This window comes from Sceloporus occidentalis, unplaced genomic scaffold (assembly GCF_023333645.1).
Source record: "Sceloporus occidentalis isolate IW3139 unplaced genomic scaffold, rSceOcc1.0.p SCAF_11, whole genome shotgun sequence".
Lineage (NCBI taxonomy): Eukaryota > Metazoa > Chordata > Lepidosauria > Squamata > Phrynosomatidae > Sceloporus > Sceloporus occidentalis.
In genome coordinates this window covers 3,813,243-3,834,805 of record NW_028316991.1, presented here as the reverse complement: position 1 = coordinate 3,834,805, position 21,563 = coordinate 3,813,243, and the positions used below count along the sequence as shown (strand labels likewise).

Below are 21,563 nucleotides of genomic sequence, written 5' to 3'. Positions count from 1 at the left end.
TGTTTACACAACAAACCCTTCCTATCCTGCAAACGTGGAACTTGGTCCTCAAACCTCATGCCTGACAGCTGGCACATTCACAAACCCCGCCCGCCGCACCTATTTCGTTTGACAGCTCGCCCCGCCCTCCACACTGTCACGTGGACAGTACCATGCCAATTCAGGGGGGAGGTAGGAGGCGAGAGGGTCCCGCGTCCGACTCGAGCTGCGGCTCTTGGCACGGACCGCAAAGATATCAGAAAGATGGGAAAACGAAAACCATAGAAAGCTGGCTTCCTATTGGTCCGGAGACACTAGACGGGAAACCATTTACAAGGCTGGCCGCGCGGCGCAGATTCAAAACAAGCGCCCGTGTCTCTGCCAACACAGAGGGGGGGAGAAAGAAAAAAAAAAAAAAAAAAAAAGCAGAACGCGGGAAAGCAAAATGAAGTTAAGCGAGTTGACCCCTCCTATTTTCTTTTTGCATTCCCCGCCCCCCGTGTCCTATTGGCCCCGCCCATTTGACAGTTATTTTCTATTGGCTGTTTTAGTTCAGTCGCTGTGCTGTCCCCGCCCCGTCCCTGGCGCAGTCTGTCTGCCCGGGGGAGCGGATAGCCTTGGGGGTAGAAGGGGGAGCGAGCTGCTCGCGAGCGGGACGGAGCCGTTGGTAGAAGCTCGGCTGGTTTGCGGACGACGGGACGCAGACAAGGCAGTAGCGCTCTGTAGACTCCGGACATGCCAGGAATGTGCTGCCAAGCACCTGCCGGCCCTCTCTAGTCCATGCCTTTGAGAGAAAACGCGCCAGGGTCATTCCGCAGCCGGTGCAAGATGGCCCGAAAATCTCGCAGGTGAGACATGACTTCTATGGCGACCCTCGGTAGAGACGGACAGCCTGTACTCTGTGTATCTACTGACACCACTGACTTCACCTGCAGCCAGCATGTCACTGAGTTATAGGTAATATCTTTCATGGCACAAAGTATCCTATGTGTTCCATACTGACAGAGCGCCAACAGGCGCTGTATCTCGGTACAAGCAGAGCGCATTGGCGATCTCTGTCCACTTTAAGCAGAGATGGGCGGTACTTGCCCTATGAGCTTGCACTCCAGGTTTAAACATGCAGGTAGTGGCGCACGAGCGGATTTGTGTTGGGCCGGTGCTGAGCTCTGTCCCGGCTGCTGTGCCGGGTGCGCGGGGCAGGGAGCGGTTACTGTGCCCGAGTGTCAGGCCCTGGCAGAGGGGGCAAGGTGTAGGAATGGCGTATTGTGTCAATCAGTGCCTGTGTATACACGTGTGAGTATGAGTGACAACTGGTGTGTGCGTAGTTATGTGTGTGTGTGTATATATATATATATATATATTGTATGTGTATTGAAGGCAAAGCATTGGCATGGCAACCTGCTGTTATGTTTTAACAATCCTTTCTGAAATATTTCGTGCTGGGAACTTTGAATAGCTATTTATGTAGAACCATGTCTGTATGATATATATGTGTGTCTGTATGATATATGTGTGTCTGTATGATATATGTGTGTGTATTCGCACATACAGATCTACACGTTCCTGCCCATCAGTGGTACGGCTCTTCGCCCATGCGTGTGGCTGCGAGGCTCTGGGAATGTATATGTGGGCACTGGGAAAGAGCATTTACTGGATTAAGGACCCTCGTCATTTCCCCTCAAAGGCCATTCTGTGTCCCTTGAACTTTGCTTTGCATGCAGCTCCTGCTTTACACTGTGGTGTCCTGTCTCCCCGTGTCAGGTGTTGGTTGTGTTGTCATTGTGCTTTATACGCGTGTAACTCCGACGACACCCAGTGAAGTGTTAAAACAACAAACTCATTAGGCTTTTTTATTTTCTCATCACTTCGAACCCAAGCGCTGCTTCAGTGACTTTTGCAAAAACAAAGTAAGTTCCCCATTTTTCAGGCCGGTGTCACCTGCTGTGTGGTGGCCGCTGCTCTTTATTTGGGTGCGACATGCTGCACAACACTGCCCCGCGCAGTCATCCGTGTGCCAAGGGCAAATAAACCAACCGGTAACGAGCCGGTGATGGCCCAAGGGCCACCGCCTAGAGAGGACATTACTGAGAAGGTACCAGATACCTCTTCCAGTAATGAATGCGTAGCAGGTGATCTCTGTACTGTAATGTGTGATGTGACATTCATAGCTTGGGGGCGAGTGGTGCGGTTCTTTGTAGAAGTGTATGATGTCGTTATGACCTCAACGTTGTATAAATATTACAAGCATTCACAGGCTTCGTATGTAACTGCTTTAGGACTAGGTGATAACTTAGGGTATATCTGTGATAGGATTCATCAGAGAATGTTTAATGAGTGATTCAGTGAACATAGCACTGGGGGTCGTTTACTATTTAAAGTCCTACAAAATAAGGACTTTATAGGTTAAAAAATAAAAAGATAATCTGCCGATATAGTGTAAGTTGTAGGCGGATCGCAGTGTTTTTAACGTATATAGATCTATGCATTTTATTGGTTTACTATAAAAAGTCAATACTGCCTTTAATCAAAATAAATGTACATCAATTTTCTAATGTGTGTGTATTATTATTATCAAGAATTATCTTTCATTTATAGTGCCAATAATGTAATAATTATTACATTTTAAGGGGGGGACGACAAAATAAGCAGATGTTGTTAATAATTTACCGTGTTGTATGGGGACTTAGCACTGCTTCAGTGAGTTTTGTAAAAAAAAAAATATATATATATATATATATATAATTTCTTCATTTTTTTTTTTAAGGCTAGTTCACTGGATTGCTACCCAATTCCTTTCTCGCCTACTTGCCCATTGCGGTTGAATTTTATAGTCTCTGATTTATTTGCACAAAAGCTGCAGCATCAAGTACCTACTTGGTATGATTTCGCAGTCGTTCCTTCTATCCTTTTTTTAATATATAATTTTTAAAAATTAGATTTTGCTTAAAATAAAGCTGAATATCCTCAGTTTCTTTGCTTGTGATAACATGCTTGATGTTTCCATTACATTGACAGAGATTGTGCTTTAAGCCTTTTTACATAAATACATAATTATATTAATAATTAATATTTACAGCAGCGCTTTACTTTATGAGCTGAAGAAAGTGAGCAGCAGCCAGTCGAACGTTAACCATTAAAGACAGCGTGTCGGAAAGGAAATGTATGAAGGCACTTCTACCTAACTTCTGCTTGAATTTGATATGTCCTCATCATGTTCTTTAGTGTTGTACAATGAAATATATGGCGTGTGATGAAAAAAAGATTCCCATCGTAATCCTTATTAGTGGGACTGAAAGCGATAGCACCGAGTGGGTTGGGTGATACGGTGGCACTGCGGTTCATGTTCCTGTCCCAGATGAGTTCGGGTTGGTAGACTTACTTCGGTTTAGAGGCTCCATCGTTGCTATTTCTTCTTCCCTTGGGGAGACGGTGCTGCTTTCCCTTTGCTCTGTAGAATTTTTGTTTGCCGGTCGGGAAAGTGCAGGAATCCTCTATTTTTCTATTGTTTTGGGACGGTGATCGATGTGTTTGGATGGTGGCGTAACCCGGCCACTCTTCGCAGCTTCTCCTTCGCGCTGGCAGCCCAGCCCTTGGCTTCGTAGCAGAGGAATGCACTTTGGAAAATGTGACTCCACTTTATTGCACAAACTCCTTCAGGGCCAGGAGAGCTTGAATTGCAACACTGTGAAGGTATTAACCATCGCTGTGCAGGTTCCTGTTTCAGTGGAAATAGTAGAAGATTGGGGTTTTCAATGGTTCTTCGGTCTGTATTTTGTTTCATTGCTGTTTTCCTCTGGGCTTTGTGATCTTGGCATCTTCTCCACAGTTTTGAACGATGGCCTCACCGGTGACTCAAATCAATGACACATTGTTGCTCATAGATGTTCACGTTTTGAGAAGCTCTGAATTACTACGCTTTGATTCCCTGTCTGCACCTGATTTATTAAACATGCTCCCAATTTCATATCCACAGCGAGGATGAGGACGATGATCTTCAGTTTGCAGATCATGATTATGAAGCTCCTGTTCAGAAAGGCTTGAAGAAAATCTGGAACCGTGTTAAATGGACGAGAGATGAGGTAATGTCTGAGGTATAATACAGTGTAATGTATGTTTGCTTTATGTCTTCTGTAGTTGACCTTGTAAATATTTTATTAGGATGCGAAGCTCAAGGACCTAGTTGAGCAACATGGGACCGATGACTGGACTCTGATAGCGTGCCATTTTGTGGTAGGTCTTATATAACTAAACTTTTTCTCTTGAAGTTATGGACCCTCCTGTTATAACTAAGTTGGGTCTGTCTTTCAAAACGAAAAATATGATTCTGCAAAGCATGCAAGTTGTTCTAGCCAAGGAAGTTTGAATTTAGTCTCCAACAAGGTGGCCACAAGTTGTTCATCTGCTGGGTTGACTGTCTGTGATACTCGGCCTTCGAGAAGTCAGTGTATTAAAATACATTTTTAATTTCTTAGACTTCTTGATTCCATCGATTTAACGGAGCTAAAACCGATTTTGGTTTTAGAATAAGCTTCATTCTGGCCATGTTAGTTTGTGGAAATGTCCTCTGGGAGATTCCAAGAGTTTGTAAATAGCCTTCAAGTTTTTGCATAATATTGCATTTATTTATCATTTTAGTTCCTGTTCTACTTATGGGCCACAAAGCCTGTAGGTTTTTAAGGGGGCACAAAAGTCCTCAGCCCCCCTGGAGGTTTAATCAAAACAGCACATGGATGTTTAACCCCTTCGAGACAAAGGCTGATTTTACTTTTTGTACCCTTTGTGACAATGGCCTTTTTAACATTTCTGCGCTGCTTGTGTTTAGCTGTAATTTTCTTCTTTCCCGTTTACTGAACCCACACACATTAGATATTGTTTTTTTCAGGACAAGAAGGGCTTTCTTTAGATGACATTGTTTTGATTGTATCATATTATTTACTATTAAAAAAATTATAAAATATGGTGAAAAATTTAGAAAAAAATGACTGTTTCTAACTTTTAGTTGAAAAATCTTTTACTCATCTATAAAAGGTAATGAAAAAACCTGCTAAATAGATTCTACTATTTGTCCTGAGTTTAGAAATACCCAATGTTTTTATGTTTTTTTGCTTTTTTCTACCCATTATGGGGCAATAAGTACAGGTAGCGTTTTGCTATTTCAAAGCCATTTTTTCCAAATCTGGTAATTCTTCCCCCCATGTGCCATTTCGGGTATCTTTGAACCCGGCCAATGCAATTTACCCCATCAATGGTAGTCATTTTTTTGCATTTGTTTTGTCATACACATTTTACTTCAGGTATGAATTAAAATGTTCTAGTTTATGTCACTATCACAAAACACCCCAATATGTGTTCAGCAACATCTCCTGAGCGCAGCGATACCCCACATGAATGATTTTGCCTGGCTGTTTGGGGGCAAAAGGGCCACATTTGGGGCATGCGCATTTTTCAATGTTGAACTTTGGCATTTGGGGATCCACTGCCCATGCCCTATTTGGTACATCTTTGAGCCGGGCCATTTCAGTGTGCCCAATAAACCCATATATTTTTGAAAACTAGACACCCCAGGGTATTTCAAATGCTAGTATTTTAACTCTTTCCATGCACCATATCTACCACCAGTCTTTGTCAAACTTTGTGGTAGTCATTTTTTTGCATTTGGTTTTCCACACACATTTTAATTCAGGTATGAATTAAAATGTTCTCGTATATGTCACTATCACAAAACACCCCAATATGTGTTCAGCAACATCTCCTGAGTACAGCGATACCTCACATGAATGATTTTGCCTGGCTGTTTTGGGGCAAAAGGGCCACATTTGGGGCATGCGCTTTTTTCAATGTTGAACTTTGGCATTTGGGATCCACTGCCCATGCCCTATTTGGTACATCTTTGAGCCAGGCCATTTCAGTGTGCCCAACAAAACCATATATTTTTCAAAACTAGACACCACAGGGTATTTTAAATGCTGGTATTTTAACTCTTTGCATGCACATATTTTACCACCAGCATTTTTTCAAAGTTTGCAGTAATATTCTTGTGTGTGTATTTTTCCCACACACACCTACTTTATGTATGAATTTACAGCTCCTGGTATATGCCGCTGTCACACGACACCCCATAATGTGTTCAGCAACATCTCCTGAGTGCAGTGATACCCCACATGCATGGGTGTGTCATTTTTTGGGGGAACTAAAAGGCCACATTTGGTACGTGTGCATTTTTCTAATTGGAAATTAGATGGGTGGCCATCCTTCCCCCCGTGTTAATTGGGACGTTGTTGAACCTGGCCCATTCAATTTACCCCATCAAATCATACATTTTTTAAAAGTAGACACCCCACGGGCATTTAATATGCCAGTATTTTAACTCTTTCCATGCGAGAATTGTTTTAAGCTAATATGCTAATTTTAGGACTTGCTCACAAAAATATATTTTTTATATATATATATATTTTTTTTATTTTTTTTTTTAAAAAATTTAACATTTTTTTTCAACTTGGAGGTTCCCCTGATAGTGACATCAGTGGGAAATGATTTTTACATTTTACTGTTTTTTTACTATTATTAATTTTATTTTATTTTTTAATTTATTTTTACTAATCACACTGTGATTAGAAAGCTGGGCTCCATTGACTTGCATGGTGAATGCAGTACCTGTATTCAACCTGCAAGTGGAGCCAAAGTTCTCTAGATGGTCTGGACTATCTAGCGAACTTTTAAAATTTGTGGTTCCTGTTACAGGACGGCGGCCATCTTCCTTGATGGCGAAGATTGCCGGCAGCTGCGGCTGTGACCGCTCTCCGGAGCGGTCACAGCCCATCAAAAGGTTAGTGTTTGGTGTCGCTGGATGCCTCCTGATCGAGGCATTCCAGCGACACCATTTAAGTTTAGGAGGCGATCGTCGATCGCCTCCTAAACGCTTTTAAAACGGGCGTCCGCCGCCATACAAAGTATGGCGGATGTTGACGCCCCGTGGAGGGGCCAGAGATGGCCCCTTCGTGCCGATCGCGGCGTTGCTGAATGCCTCGAGGTCGAGGCATTCAGCAACGCTTTTTGGGTGCAGAAAGCGATAGTAGATCGCTTTCTGCACCCGTTTAAAGACGTGCCGGTCCTGGCACGTCAATTGTCGTAAAGCACATGCTTTTCCGTGCCGTGCCAGGACCGGCAATTGTCATTAAGGGGTTAAGTAGCTTTTTTTGGTGTTGGTGGCACCAACCTATAAGAGTTGGCAATTAATTGTTCCCAACAGAAATGACAAAAGATGAGTGTTAAATATTTCTGCTAGAGGTTCGAACATATGGCAGCATTAGAAATGTTGCTAACTCAGGATTTATGAACTGTTCATGGTTATCAGAATATTTTTGCTGCTGCCTACTGTTACTAATGACAACCTAATTACAATATATTCCATGTGCATCCAAATATTTCAGAGCCGTTCAGATGTCCAATGCCAGCATCGATGGCAAAAGGTTTTAAACCCTGAACTCATTAAAGGCCCTTGGACCAAAGAGGAGGATCAGCGGGTATGTCAGATCAGAATTTTAATTGCCTTTTATGTACCCGTCAAGTTTCAGTGTTGGGCATGGAACTTGAATGTAGACTTTGTTCTGCCTAAAGTCTGCCAGCGAGGTGTAGAACGTCTTGTGTTCTGTGAGTTCTAATAGATTTCCTGGTTCGGTCATTTTATTTATTTATTTTCTTCCTCTGGTGACCCTTTTTACTTGTTCTGCAGCACTTCTAGGGTGGCTAGACATAATCAGAAGCAATCTGGCTTCATTGTCAACAACTCTGATGTGCACCCAGAAACATGCACTTACTATAACCATATAACATAATCCCACCTTGCTAAAAAGGCTGTGGGAATGTGGGCAATGCCTTCATATCTGAGTAAGGGATCACGAAAGATAATGTGACTTTTACCTTGTTTTATTAATAGGTTGGTGCAATTAACACTATCACAAACATATAAAACCTTTATCATTTATATGTAAATGAAGTGAAAATATAATCATCCGGCTGGATTAAAAAAAATAATCTATATGGGTAACCAGTATTGAAGCTGTAGCGTTCTTTCTCTCATATGTATTCTTCTGTGGTTGTGTTACAGGTGATTGAATTGGTTAATAAATATGGCCCAAAAAGATGGTCCTTGATTGCAAAGCATTTGAAAGGGAGAATTGGCAAACAATGCAGGGAAAGGTGGCATAATCACCTAAATCCAGAGGTGAAAAAATCTTCCTGGACAGAAGAAGAGGATCGCATTATATATGAGGCTCACAGACGCCTGGGGAATCGCTGGGCAGAAATTGCCAAGCTGCTTCCTGGCAGGTATACTACTTGTAAAGAGAATCTGTATTCTTATTTGAATATATATAATGAGAGAGAGATCTGATCTTTGTTTCATACCAGTTTTAAAATGACAGTGGTGTGTATATGTCCATAATACTGTATTGTGCCAGGTTGCACCTGGTTTTCATAGCTAGGTAGCTATGTTTTTTGTAGCAGGAAAACTCTTGTGCTAAAGAAGTGGAACTGCAAAGCGTTCTTTATTTCCCAGTATGAAAACTTCAATTTTTCTTCCCCCTCTAGGACAGATAATTCAATAAAGAACCATTGGAATTCTACAATGAAGCGGAAAGTCGAGCAGGAAGGCTACCTGCATGACGTGAAATGTGAAAACCCACCTGTACGGCGCCATGAATTGTTTGATGCGTGCAATCAGTTACAGGCGCAGAATCAATTTTACATCCCTGTCCAAACACAAGTAATTGGTCTTATATTTTAAACTATACAGCTCCCCCTTCTGTCACTTTAACTCTGATGTTTTATTAGAGAAGCCCTCTCTGTTCTGTTTGTCGGTTTATCTGACTGTTCGGGTGAAAGAATGAGGTTCACGTGTTGTTTGTGCCTTGCAGGTTCCAGGATATCATTATATGTCTCTTGATGACAGCTGCATAGAAAGCATTCAGAATTCTTTTGCTTACATACAGGTTAGTTCATGGTGCGAAACGGCTAACATACTGAATTGGGCAGGTTTGTTATTACTATAAGGACTAGCCTGTTTAACAATATATTTTAATACATAAATCTTCTCCAATTAAGTTTAATTCTTGGTTTATTCCATAAATAAAAATTCATTGTAATAGATGAGGGGAAAAAGTAAATGTCAGACACTACTTTTGTTCCTAATTTGTGTTACATGGCGGCCTCTGTGGGGACCGGAGTGTAATTGCTGAATAAGGAGTATTTTACAGGTGTTATATTATGATTGTATGTTGGTATAGATTATTAATCTGCCACTTTCACTAAATTCACTATGTTTTTTCCAAAGCTTGTACTTGACCTTCTCCTTTCTTCCTTCATGACTGTGTTTTCTCCTTCCATCCTCTGCTTCCTTACATGCCTGTCTCAGCAGCCCTTTGCTGATGAGGATGATCCTGATAAGGAAAAGCGAATAAAGGAGCTTGAGTTGCTGCTTATGTCATCTGAGAATGAAGTCCGAAGAAAGCAGGTGTCATCTGTAAGAACGCGTGTGACTCTTTTCTCTTTGCATGTTGCTTTTATCAGTCTTTGGACTCGCTGTCTTTTTGTACTGCTCAAGTACATCTTATTCCTGGTGCTTTTGAAACCCTGGCATTTGTTTTTTATTTTATATGCACTTGCCCCCAATGGTTCTTGAAACCTATTCACAATCCTTCATTAAAGGTTGAAGGGCACCTTCAGCATGTTGATCTCTTGTTCTTCTCTCATGTATAGAAGTAATTAAAAGTCCTTTTCCTGGCACATCAGATATATTCTTTTAGTTGATCAACATACTTAGGCTATTTTCATCCTTGAATAAAAATTAAGTGTATGATGAGCAGGCAAGTAACTGATGTCAGTCTCCTATATTGAAGACATTGCAACTTCTAAGCTGCTTTATCCTTTGTTAAATCTACCTCTATAAAGGGTATATCCAGATTATAACTAGTATTATGTATTTCCTCTGCTTTTTCAAATAGTTGGTTGTCATTCAAGAAATGGTCTGTGCTTTTCATGAGACAAAAGTTGAAAAACTTCTAGAAAGTTCGCTTTCTAGAAATACCCATTTCTTATTCAGATTGCTGCGAATGCAAAGTTCCTGTAATAGATGAAAAGAAATGTTTGCACTCTGGTTACACTTTGTATTTTATGTGTATTAATCCCATGTCATGTGTTCCTAGAGGTACCACCAACGCCACAAGTATTTTGCTTTTAAGATTGTCTATCAACGCCAATGTTTTATGTAACCAAATTAAGATTTTTCTTTATTATTATGATCGGTCCCATTACATTTATCAGATTTCTGTGCTTCCACATATGAAGCTTGATACATCATTTTCTTCACGTCTTAGTTACCATTTGTCTGTCGACCAATGAGCGCTTGGGTGCCGATTTGCTGGGTCCTTTGGATAGTTTAATATGGTTCCTTAGTTGAAAGTGCTAACTTGTTTCTTTGTACACTTACACAGCCATTAATCTTCCATGCTATGCAAAATGCTACAATGTGCTTGCTGTGTGAAGGAGAGCTATGTATTCCTTCTTCCAGGTGCATTGTTTTCTCCAGGAACTACACAGAATTTCCATAGTTAGCATTAATTTATGTAGCTACTTAAAAATGTTCACGCTAAAAGGGACTTTTCCTTATCAATGTAAGCCAGCAACGATAATCCTTACTCTCTCTTTCTCCCCAGAAGGAACGTTTCTCAAGCTGGTCTGGAAGCTTTCTTATGGAAGATGGTGTGTCCAATGCACTTAATAGCCTGGAGGAGCAGCCGAGCGAGTTCTACAGTCTGGAGGAGACACAGGACACCTCTGGCCAGAATAACTCTCCGTCTAAGATATTGACCATGGAACCAAGTACAGCTTTGTCCACGTTAGAGACAATTCCAGAGTTTGCAGAAAGCTTCGATCTTATTGAAGCAGTAAGTTATTGTTCCAAGATTGTACAATAATAATTCTTATTCTTGGAGACCTCTGACATTGTAAAGGTTTGTGAATGAATTGTGTCCTTGGTTACCAGTGTCGCCAAAAAAAGCAAAACTGTATTGTAAATTTGCTTCTTAAGATCCGTCTCCTTCCTTACGACAATCAAATTCTGTATTCCTAAAATTAAATTCTTATAAACCTATGTACAGCGTCCATTGCGTGGGTATACATACCGTGCACATGAATGTAGTAGCTTAATTCATGTTTGCCCCCACAGGATCCTTCTGCATGGAATAATATCACTGGTTTTGAGGTTCCCATCGTCGCTTCTCCTGTCAAACTCACTCCGCTGAAGCTCGTTCCGGTTCAGCATGACGGTGCACAGGATTGTCAAACACATTGCAACCTGGGGCTTCCTAAAATGAATCCTGCTACACCCCCTGCCGTGTCAAAGTTCAACACGCCTCCAACTATTCTAAGGAAGAAAAAGGCTCAAAAGAGCCTCTCGCGTGGGATGTTGGACAGCAACAATGCCGTCGTCAAGGGAACCCCAGTGAAGATACTTCCGTTTTCCCCTTCACAGGTAATAGACCTTTACTGGTATTTTACAATCTATGTAGACCTAAATGGGCTCATCAAACATCTGAAAACGCCTTTTTTCCAGTAATCTAAAACAGGCTCGTGTCCGTCATAGAATGCTAGCTGGGCTTTCATTTGCACTTCCCTTTATACGCATTCAAGTCAGAAATGCCAGTTCTTGGTCACTTTCTAATTATATTCAAATCGTAGGCATTAATCCGTGCATCTCAACTTCACCTGTCTCAGTTACCTGTGTTTTTTAAAAGTATGCTAATAGATAAAGCTAGCATAAGAGGCTGTAGTTACATAGACTTGCAGGACCTTGGAGATCTCCTCAATTCATCTAGGGAAGAAACCCCTTGCGTGACTTTACCCAATAACGGGTATCAACTTCGACTTCCCTTTCTTGAGCTAATACTGCCATAAACGTTCCATTGAATCCTGGGGATAAGGAGGCGCTCCTGGCGCTTGAAGGCCAGCATCCACCAACTAGAGTAAGCGTGACTGATGGCTGAATATGAATATCGCGTCACTTGTGGCCATGTATATCCGATCTGGAGCAATGGTGGGCAGCAGCGCACCGGGCCAGAGGCTGTGGCTTGCTAAGCAATATAAAGAATGTAGTAATTATGCTGTATAAATCCTATTGGGTAGTGATTATTTACCCGTTTAAATGGAGATTATGGGGGCAAATCGCGTATGAAAGTCACAATGCTCGCTATTATTGCATTTTGTGCATGGTTATTATAAGCAAATGTAAATTGTCAGCCTCAATGTTGTTTTGCCTTTAAGTTTCTCAACACGTGTTCTGGAAATGTTCAAGAGCCGTTCGGGCTGGAAAATCCTTCCTACACGTCCACTCCAATATGTGGCCAGAAAGTCCTCACAACTCCTCTTCGAAAGCAACTGACTCCTAAAGAAGATAAAGAAAACATTGGGTAGGTTAGTGTGTGAGTTTGGGTGAAGAGTTGTTCGCTAGGCATAGTAACTTCATTAGTTCCTTCTTTCTGGGGGGGCAGCAGTCTCCATTTAAAACCCTCTTTGGGGAGGAATGTCTAGACACGTGTTCACAACACTTTTATTTACCATATCTGTTGTCCTAACTGTGCTTTAATATATTAAAAACAAGAGAAATGTTTTATTATAATAAAACATAATATAATAAGATTGTTGCACTCAAATTTAATTTATTTAACCCATACTAAATACAGCTATAATTTGTTTGAAAGGTTTAGAACACCTACCATCCGAAGGTCCTTATTAGGGACAGCGCCGAGAACACCCACACCTTTTAAAAATGCTCTTGCAGCCCAGGAGAAAAAATATGGACCTCTTAAAGTTGTGGTGCGTATAATCTTAATTTCACAATGAAAATGTTACTTGATTTGTATTTTTTATTTTTTTATTTTTTTTTACTCTTTATATATATATATAGCCATATATTTTTTAGTCCGCCACTATGTCAGAGTATTAGTGTGTTTTAATAGTGTGTTTTTGTGCACAATTACCTTAAGTGTACGAATTACGTCAAACCGTATCAGTCGCTTCTTATCTTCTTAGTTACAATTTTAGGTTCTATAAAAATGGCATATTCAAATTTTTTTATTGCCGAACCTTTGTATTGGGCTGGGGATTTGATTTCATACAGTGCTAGTTGAGTGTCTGAATGTCTAAAAATATAAATTTTGACTTCAAACACTAGTCCCAGCCTCTGGCATTTCTCGAAGAAGACATCAGAGAGGTGTTAAAGCAGGAGACCGGGGCTGACATATTCACTAAAGATGAAGCTGAACAGATGTATAAACCATACAAACGCCAGGTATGACAATTTTCTTTTTATGTTATTATCTTTTTGTGACTCTAATATTTTGACACAATTGCCTGAACGTTTAAATTGTAGCACAGCTCTGTTGTGAAGAAAGTTAGGAAATCTCTGATCCTGGATACTTGGGATAAAGAAGAACTCGGTGCTCAGCTGTTGACGGAAGACAACGTGTTTTCCGATTTACAGGTATGTGCATTTTGAAGGCAGCCGTGTTTTAGCCGTGTAGCATGTGTAAGTGCTGATGTTGAATGGAAAAGCCGTATAATTATAGAAAGGCCAAAGCAGCTGTTTGGCCCCCATTTATCCCCTTACAGAAGGGATCTGTTACAGAATATAATATATTATGGTTAAGATGATGGTAGAAACAAGGACATTTAGACACCTGTCTAGATACATATTTGTTGGGTACCTCTTTATTGTCTTGTTCCTGAAACTCTCTTAATGAACGCTTTTTTAATAAATGTTGTAAGCTTACTAACCTTTTGAGTTAAGATGGGTCTTTGAGGACAAAGATGATGAGGAATTGGTAGAGAATTGCATCTCCGTCTCCGTGGAACGGGTTCAGAGGAGGGCCGCTAAAATGGTGCCCTGTTTGCAGGGTAAAAAGACAGTTAAATATATAAAGGGGCTTAACAAAGTGCAGGAGGGAAGGTTATTTTAAAAGGGGAAACTAAAACAAGAGATCATAATCTAAAACTATAAGGAGTCTGACTTAGATGTAACGTAAGGATGTTTTTTACTTTCCTGAGAAAGTGGTAGATCAGTGGGACAACCTCCCAAGAGCAGTGGTAGGGTCTCCTACAGTGAAGCGATTTATACAGGTATGACATGGGTATATGGCTATCCTGAACTGAAACTGGTCTGAGTCTACATCAGCAAAAATCCGCAGACTAGATGGGCCAAATGGTTCCTGTCTTCCATTAGTCTAATTTCTATGTCAATTGGACAAAGAGTGATGAGTAATACACAATATACTAAAAAATCTATCATATAATAAATTTCTTCCTATTTTCAGACAGTGGTTTGCATATTATAAAAAAACAAAAAAAAAAACAAACCAAAAGTAACATTTTAATAAAAGAAAAATAAGACTGTTTCTGTATAACATGTTTTATTCTTTTAAGAATGAAAATATCCTTTCTTCTTCGTTGTTGATACCATTGCTTGAAACACAAGAGGCAGAGTGCGGCACGAGCGAGGTAAAACCCGAGGAACTGCCCCGGAAAAAGCCTAATCCTGTTTTAAAACAAATCAAAATGGAAGCGTCTGTCCAGGTATAAATACATAGTGACCATCGTCTGATGTACATACTGCGGTGCTAAAGAATCTTTATATTAAATGCAGAAATTGGTTGTGCACTTAAATGTCCAAATACTTGTCACGCCAGCATCATGAAATCTGAGGTCTAAATCTAACCAATTATTAACATTTTATTTTTTCCTATACAGCATAGGAATGCATGTATTTTTTTTTTAATTAGGGTAGCCGTGTATCTTAATCCCCTGTGCTATAGCACGGGTTCTAAAGCAAACATTCATTTGTCCAACTTTGACTCTGCAATCATTAACGTTCTCTAACAATCACCATCTTTTCAGTCCCTTTGTGAGTGGGAAGCTGTTGTGTATGGAAAGACAGAAGACCAGCTGATCATGACTGAGCAAGCAAGAAGATATCTTGACACCTACAAAGGCACTACAAGCTCTACATCAAGACGCATAATCTTATGAATGTTGGTTAACCCAGTTTTCCACTTTCTGCACTAAAATAAGACTCTATTAGCCAGAGGTTAACAGTAATGTCTCTCTCTCCAGCACCACACTTTGGGGAGAAAAAAATCACAAACTCTTTTCTGGCTCATGTGAAGAATGGCTCGTTTGGGTGTTGAGTAGCATGGACAAACTGAGCAGCGTTTTAAATGCATATGAAATCAACTTGTTCATAGATTAGATCTAGATTGACTTTAGGTTTTCCACCAGAGAAGAACTTGGAAGTTCTTATATTAGGTGGCTCAATGCTTGGGACAGGCTTTCTTGCATGTATGTATATATTTTATCTAGATAAAACACAACCAGCCTAATGTATATTTGGTATCCATGGAACTGTTGCATATGTATGGTTTTTTGGGGTGTTTTTTTTCCCCCTCCAGACCAAATGAAGTACCCACATGTGTATCGAGCGTTCCTTTTCTGCTTGGATTTCCTATTTCTTTTTAACTTACGGTATATTTTAATAGGTACGTGCGTTTAAAACAGGCAGGCTTTCACAGAAGATACATTTGGGGCAAAATGTATCCATGTCCTTCCTGTATCCACTTATACTTTGCCCTGTACAGCACTCTCCCCTCCCCCCATGTCTATAATAGTGACTCTAAAGTACTATTTCTTTGTTTTTTAAGGAGGGAAAAAAACCAACTCCCATGTATAGCAGCATTTGCATTGACTGCCTAAAAATTCCAAATGTTCCTTGGCCACATGTTCTAGATGCCTGATGGGTCAGTTTGTTGCACTACTTAAACTTGGTATGGAACTACAGTGTTAAATGTATATTGTATAGTAAGGGTACGTCTAGCGTCGGTAGTTGGAAGGCAGAAGTAAGATTCTGCGGATTAGAACGTATCAGTATTTCTCATTCTCTCGCTGAGAATTGTACTGTGATCTCTGTTGAATGTATTGTACAGGGTGAATGAACAAGGAAAACTTGTTCCAAACGAGTCTGTTTTTTATTAAGTTATTTGAATGCTTGTAAGTAGAGGTCTATGTTTTAAATGTATACAGGCTGTTTCTCCTAGAAGCCAAAATAGCTTCCTGCTTTTTTTAATAGCTTCTGCATTGTCATTTCGACCAATGTTTTTCCATATCCACTCGGAAATGTTCATTTAACGTATCGGTAACTACGGATGTACTATATTAACCCACATGACTATTGCACTATGTACTAAATCATGTAAATCAAAAGCAGAGATGGTTCTAGGTACCCTCTTATGGATATTTTTTTTTACAAGAACATCCACAAAATTAAACCCTCTGTTCCATTATTTGTACTTCTTTATATACTCTTGGTTACGACGTTTGTTTTCAGTGAGCTATCTTACACTTAGTTCTAGAGAATGATTTAGCTTAAGGTGTATTTTAATATGTTTGGTCTTTCTAAGCTTTGCACGTTAAAACAGGTGGCAACAGTTGCTTAATTTGCCTATTTTTTAGGTATTTGCACTTATTATTTATTTTTCTGTTTGTTTTGAAGGAATGTCTTGCTTGTGATAGAGAATATACTATGTGTAGCATAATGGTGTGCTTGGCAACATATTTACTGACCAGTAAATAGAATGCAATACTGAAGCTTTGTCTTTTTTTTTTTTTAAATCCATCTTAAGTTCCTCTCCTCCATAGGTGTGCTGCTATATAGGACGGCAAAGTGGGCTTGCTGTTACTGAGAGATGGAATGAAAGAGAATTGCATGCACTGTACAAATATTCTAACATGATGAAAATAATGAGAAGGTCTTGCGTTATTAAGGATGGTCAACAAGAATGCCAGGTTTTACGTTAAGAGTCCGGATAAAATCGCAGCAGATATTTTAGGAACCTCTATCGGTCTGTGACGTTGGCCTGAATATAAATCTCCATTATATTAGGAGATTAATATCTGATTAGAGGGGGCAATATAGCTTTTGTGGGGGAGAATGTGAGGCTTATCTTCAGGCCAACATGGCATTTTGGAAGGTATTGACTAGTAGCATGAGTGATCCGTCCAACACAACTGAAGTCCAAAAGTAGCCGGACCAGTGGTTCCCAAACGCTTTGGACCAACTGGGAACTAGAATGTATGCTGTCATATGGAACATATTTGGTGACTTTACAATAACTTCCATTTCTGCCTGAAATCAGACTTTTGACTCTGCATCTGGTATTTTGTTGAGCTCCTATGCTTAAATGCTTGGTTTGTATGTTCGGATCTAGTTTACATTCACATCAAACATGTGTTGGCCTCTTTTTATGTATCCATGTTGTAGGATTTCCTCTTTGTTGTACACTACATGCCTTTTTATGTGTAGCAGTAAACTATACTAATTTAAATGTAAAATGATTGGACATCAATATGTCCTAAGCCATGTTACTTTAGTTTGTGTGCTTTTGTTGTTTGTATGTATGTGTATATATATATATATATAATAAGGAAAATCCTTATTAACAAGCACAAATCCAGTAGGTTAAGGCAGTTTTTTTGTGAAATATAGCACAATAGGATTTGGGCCTACAGAGAAGTCTGTATTTTTATGAAGTTGCCCATTTTTTTAGGTTTGTTCCCTGGTGTCACAAAATAAAGTTTTATAAACAACTTATCTTGTGTGTTGTTTGTTTGTTTGTTTATAGAGAATATAATGTATAGTTGTGTTTAAAATAAGAAACAACCCTTTAATATTTGCCTCGTTCTTCCCTTTGTGTCTTCTGGTTTGTGTTAGAGCACCACTTGCTGTGTGACTTTGTCAGAGGTGGACCTAGGAAGTAGATGTCATAAAAAATTTTGGCTGGTGGAGGAGGGAAACCGTCAGATCCCAAAACTTCTAATGAGGTCACAGCGGCTGAAGGCATATGCACCGCCTTCCTCCCCCAGCCATAATGCCAGCGCGAGGGCAGCTCTGCAGTGGGGCATCACTTAAGTCTACGGAAACAAAACGCCCCTACAAAAAATATATTTATATTTGCCTATCCAGCTGTGCCTATTTTCAGTGTTTACCCATATCTGACTGGCTTAAAAAAAAATTAAATAAAAAATATATTGCCAGTAAAGCTACAGGTTGGCAACCCCCCCCCCCCCCCCAGCCAGGTTACGTACAAAAGAATAGGCAGGTGCGGTATAAACGGTCAGGGTGCTTCTGTGCAACATTATATGCGAAGTGACCTCTAACTAAGCCAATTCAGTGGTGCGTACCAAACTTGAACCGCATTGGGCTTTAAGCTACGTTGACCTTTGAGGTTCAGAACCAGGAGGGTTTTTTGGGTAAAAGACAGAAGTGGAGAGGTTAGATGGCCCTTTACACAACACAGCTGGGCATTCAGACCTTTCTTAGTTCTGAAAACATTAAATCGTATATCATTTGTAAAATCCGATGCTCTTTGTATTACATCACTTTTTATGGCTGTCAAAGGAAGTTGACAATGGCTTTTACCGATTTGTAATTAATCACTGATAAACCTCTTTTATATCCTTGATGACCACATATGAAACCCCATGAGGAACCTGGGGCTGAAGGTTCACAAAGCTTATCTCTCTACTTGTTACTTGCAAAGATGCAAATGAAGCAATGAATAGAAAGGTCGGTGCTGGTCAGCTGTAAGGGTGCGTTGTGGCATGCATTAATCCCATTGACTGGCTATTGTTTGGGCAGACTGCTGCTCCGCAGAATAAATTCATCTGACGGTGCTCTCATGGGCGCCATGCTGTGCAGTCAATAGCCCTTCTGTTCTGAGACCGCAGACTTCCTCTGGATCATTTCAGAGAAATGTGTTGATTTATAACCGAATCTCTCACCCCTAAGTGATATGATGCACGGCGTGCTGAATGCAGGTGCTAGCCTATACGTATGAGCCGTCACAATTGAATGAAATTACATTAAGAAAAAAAGGTACAAATTTATTAAGGCATGACATGCAAATGTGGAGCAGCTGACAGCCCTTAACTGCCTATGCTAGATGTGATATTACTTATAGAGCAACCTAGCTAGCTGAGCGTTGCTTTGCTGACTAAATTCATGAGTTGGGTTTTTTAGGCTGTTATCTTACCTCCTGTGAGTGGTGAGGTTTCATCTAGTGGCATATGAGACACTTACAACATATCAGTGCATGCGCGGTGCTAGAATCCAGGGCCCTTTCCATAATGAATACCATAGAAGCAGGCAGGGATTAACTAAAACGCTACAGAATATGATGGCGCTAAATAAAACAATAAAAATTTACAATATTAAAAATTGAAGGTGTTATACATGCAGCCCTGGTGCACTTCATGGAGTGTGACATCACTCTGGCATCTAAATATAAATCCATAAATCAAAGGTGGTGGGTAAAAGAATAGCCTCCCAGCAGAAGTGGTAGAGATTAATACAGTGAGGGAATTTAAACATGCATAGGAAGGCATAAAGCTATCCTGAATATAAGACTAGGTTAAAGGCTGACTAGGTTAGTCTTGTAATATTCTCTAATAAGGAGATAGGGCTCTGGTGTTTAATTACAAATCTAATTTCTATAATTTCAGGTAAAAATCCATCTTAAAATATATATATTTTTTATAATTATTCAAACAAAAAGGATTACCAATGAAACAAATGGATTAAGTCCCAAAATATTTGACAGCAAACCCTAAAACAGAAGGGTCCCATAAGACTAGGACCCCTATGCTTATCAAAAAACAAACACCTACATTTACAGAACAATCCGTCCCTTTATTTTTCTCAGTACCGCGTACTTCTAAAGGGGCAAAATACTTTGTGTCAAAAGTGTCTTATTTGTAAATAAAAAAACTTTTTTTTAATCAAATATGCTACGAGCATTCAATAACTTTGGCATGACAATGTGTTCTTATCCCCGTGTTATTAAACTGTCTTACCGGGATTGTGACAAATGTACAAAGCCGGCCTCCGGCTTTTGTAAAGCATTCTTGACTGACAGAAGTGTGCCTCTGTTTAGAGAGCAATGCCCTATAATTCAATGGACAATCAGTTTACAAATTCATGAATGGCCCTTGAAGCCGAGGAAATGGCCGGGTCAACATGTGTTTGGGCTGTTTGATTAAAAGTGGGCCAGTGTGTATGCATCCTCCGGCTCTGGCAAGCGCCCAGCCTTTGTCTGCTCCAGACACCAGATGGGGAGCAATTATATGAGTGACAGGCAGTTCATCTGGCAGACATATGAAGGGGCTGCATACATTACAGTGGGGTGCGCCCCCCACCCCTGTTCCATAATGCAGGCCTCCAGTAATTACCATTTATTGGTTTTTAACAATTCTCACACAATATCAATTATTTTCTACTAATTAAACCTACATAATCGGCTTCGAAGCCTGTAATTTATATTTAAAAATATGGAAAATGTAAAGACATAGTGGTCCCCGAGAACATATAGTGTTTAGTATGTGATGCAAATTATTAGGTCCTTCATACCAAAAGTTTTTTGTTTGTTTTTTACCAAATGTTTCTACTTCTATGAATTCTTCTATGTATATTTTGTTTCGATAATGTAGAAATGATCACCATTACCTTTATTAGTATTCTTTGTTAAGGCTACAAAAAGGCCTTGTTATTATAAAATATAGCCCTATCCTCTGGCCAGAGGGCTGGAGCAGTCTAAAGCGATATGAACCCTAGGAGATATCCAATTGTGTGTTTATGCCCTTAAACTGTTCCGGAATCAGGTGTGCACTGAGCTGGATGCCACGGGCGCATGACAAGATGGCGCCCCCAGGTAACTGAGGCACCAAGTGGGGTTTTCTAACACATGTTATACGACCTCGGTGTAGCAGTTCGGTGCGAGACAAGGGACAAAGAAGGACAGGAAGGGAGACAAAGTGATTTGTAAGTGTACAGTGCAGCTTGAGTGTGTGTTACTGTATGGTGGTAACGTGTGTGTTAACAGGCGCATAAGTGCATGGTATTAACATTTGTGAATGTATGCCGTTAGCAATTGTGTATGTGCATGTTACTGTATGGTGTTAGAGTGTGTGTCGGTATATTATGTTAGAGTGTGTTTATATGTTAGTGTATGGCGTTAGTATGAGTGTGTGTGCTAGTATATGTGAGCGTGTTTGTCTGGGGTGAGCCTAGGGTTTGTGGTGCGAGGGAGAGGAAGGAGATGTGTGTGTATGTATGTGTGTAAGGTGTCAGAGTGAGTGGGTGTTTTAATTACTGTGGGGGGTCAGAGAAAAACTGCACCTTCCTGCCACTGACCCTAGGCCCCCCCCCGGATGGAATCACAAGAACACAAATTGACGAGAACCCTCCCATTGCACAACCTTTAAACTGTGAGCTTGGGCTGGTCCAATAAAGGTACACTTTTTTAGTTATGTTTCCCCTCATTCCCCGCATTTTTTTCACTTTTTGTCTAATATAATGTATTTGCATCACAAAATGCTTTTTTTATGGATGCAGCGCATTCCGCTTAAATGCATCTTTAATTAATTCCAAATCAGGGTCAAAACGAAAATGATCTTATATAAGGGTTGTCACAACTACCACTTTTTCC

At 40.2% G+C, this 21,563-nt stretch overlaps 1 protein-coding gene across 3 annotated transcripts; it reads left to right on the top strand.

Annotated features, from left to right (window-relative positions):
- The first annotated feature begins 807 nt into the window (after positions 1-807).
- On the top strand, positions 808-15,057 carry LOC149305451 (myb-related protein A-like). 3 transcript variants are annotated; one of them, XM_089477357.1, is made up of 16 exons: positions 808-827; positions 3,953-4,058; positions 4,138-4,209; positions 7,410-7,502; positions 8,087-8,307; positions 8,569-8,743; positions 8,895-8,969; positions 9,392-9,499; positions 10,695-10,922; positions 11,204-11,509; positions 12,298-12,443; positions 12,735-12,849; positions 13,208-13,324; positions 13,406-13,516; positions 14,455-14,604; positions 14,926-15,057. In XM_089477357.1, exons 1-16 carry the CDS (start codon positions 808-810, stop codon positions 15,055-15,057), a joined length of 2,175 nt encoding a protein of 724 aa, XP_089333483.1. The 3 variants fall into 3 exon arrangements, with proteins under 3 accessions (XP_089333483.1, XP_089333485.1, XP_089333484.1); XM_089477359.1 differs by lacking the exon at positions 14,455-14,604; XM_089477358.1 differs by lacking the exon at positions 14,455-14,604 and having other exon boundaries at positions 10,692-10,922.
- The last annotated feature ends 6,506 nt before the right edge of the window (positions 15,058-21,563 follow it).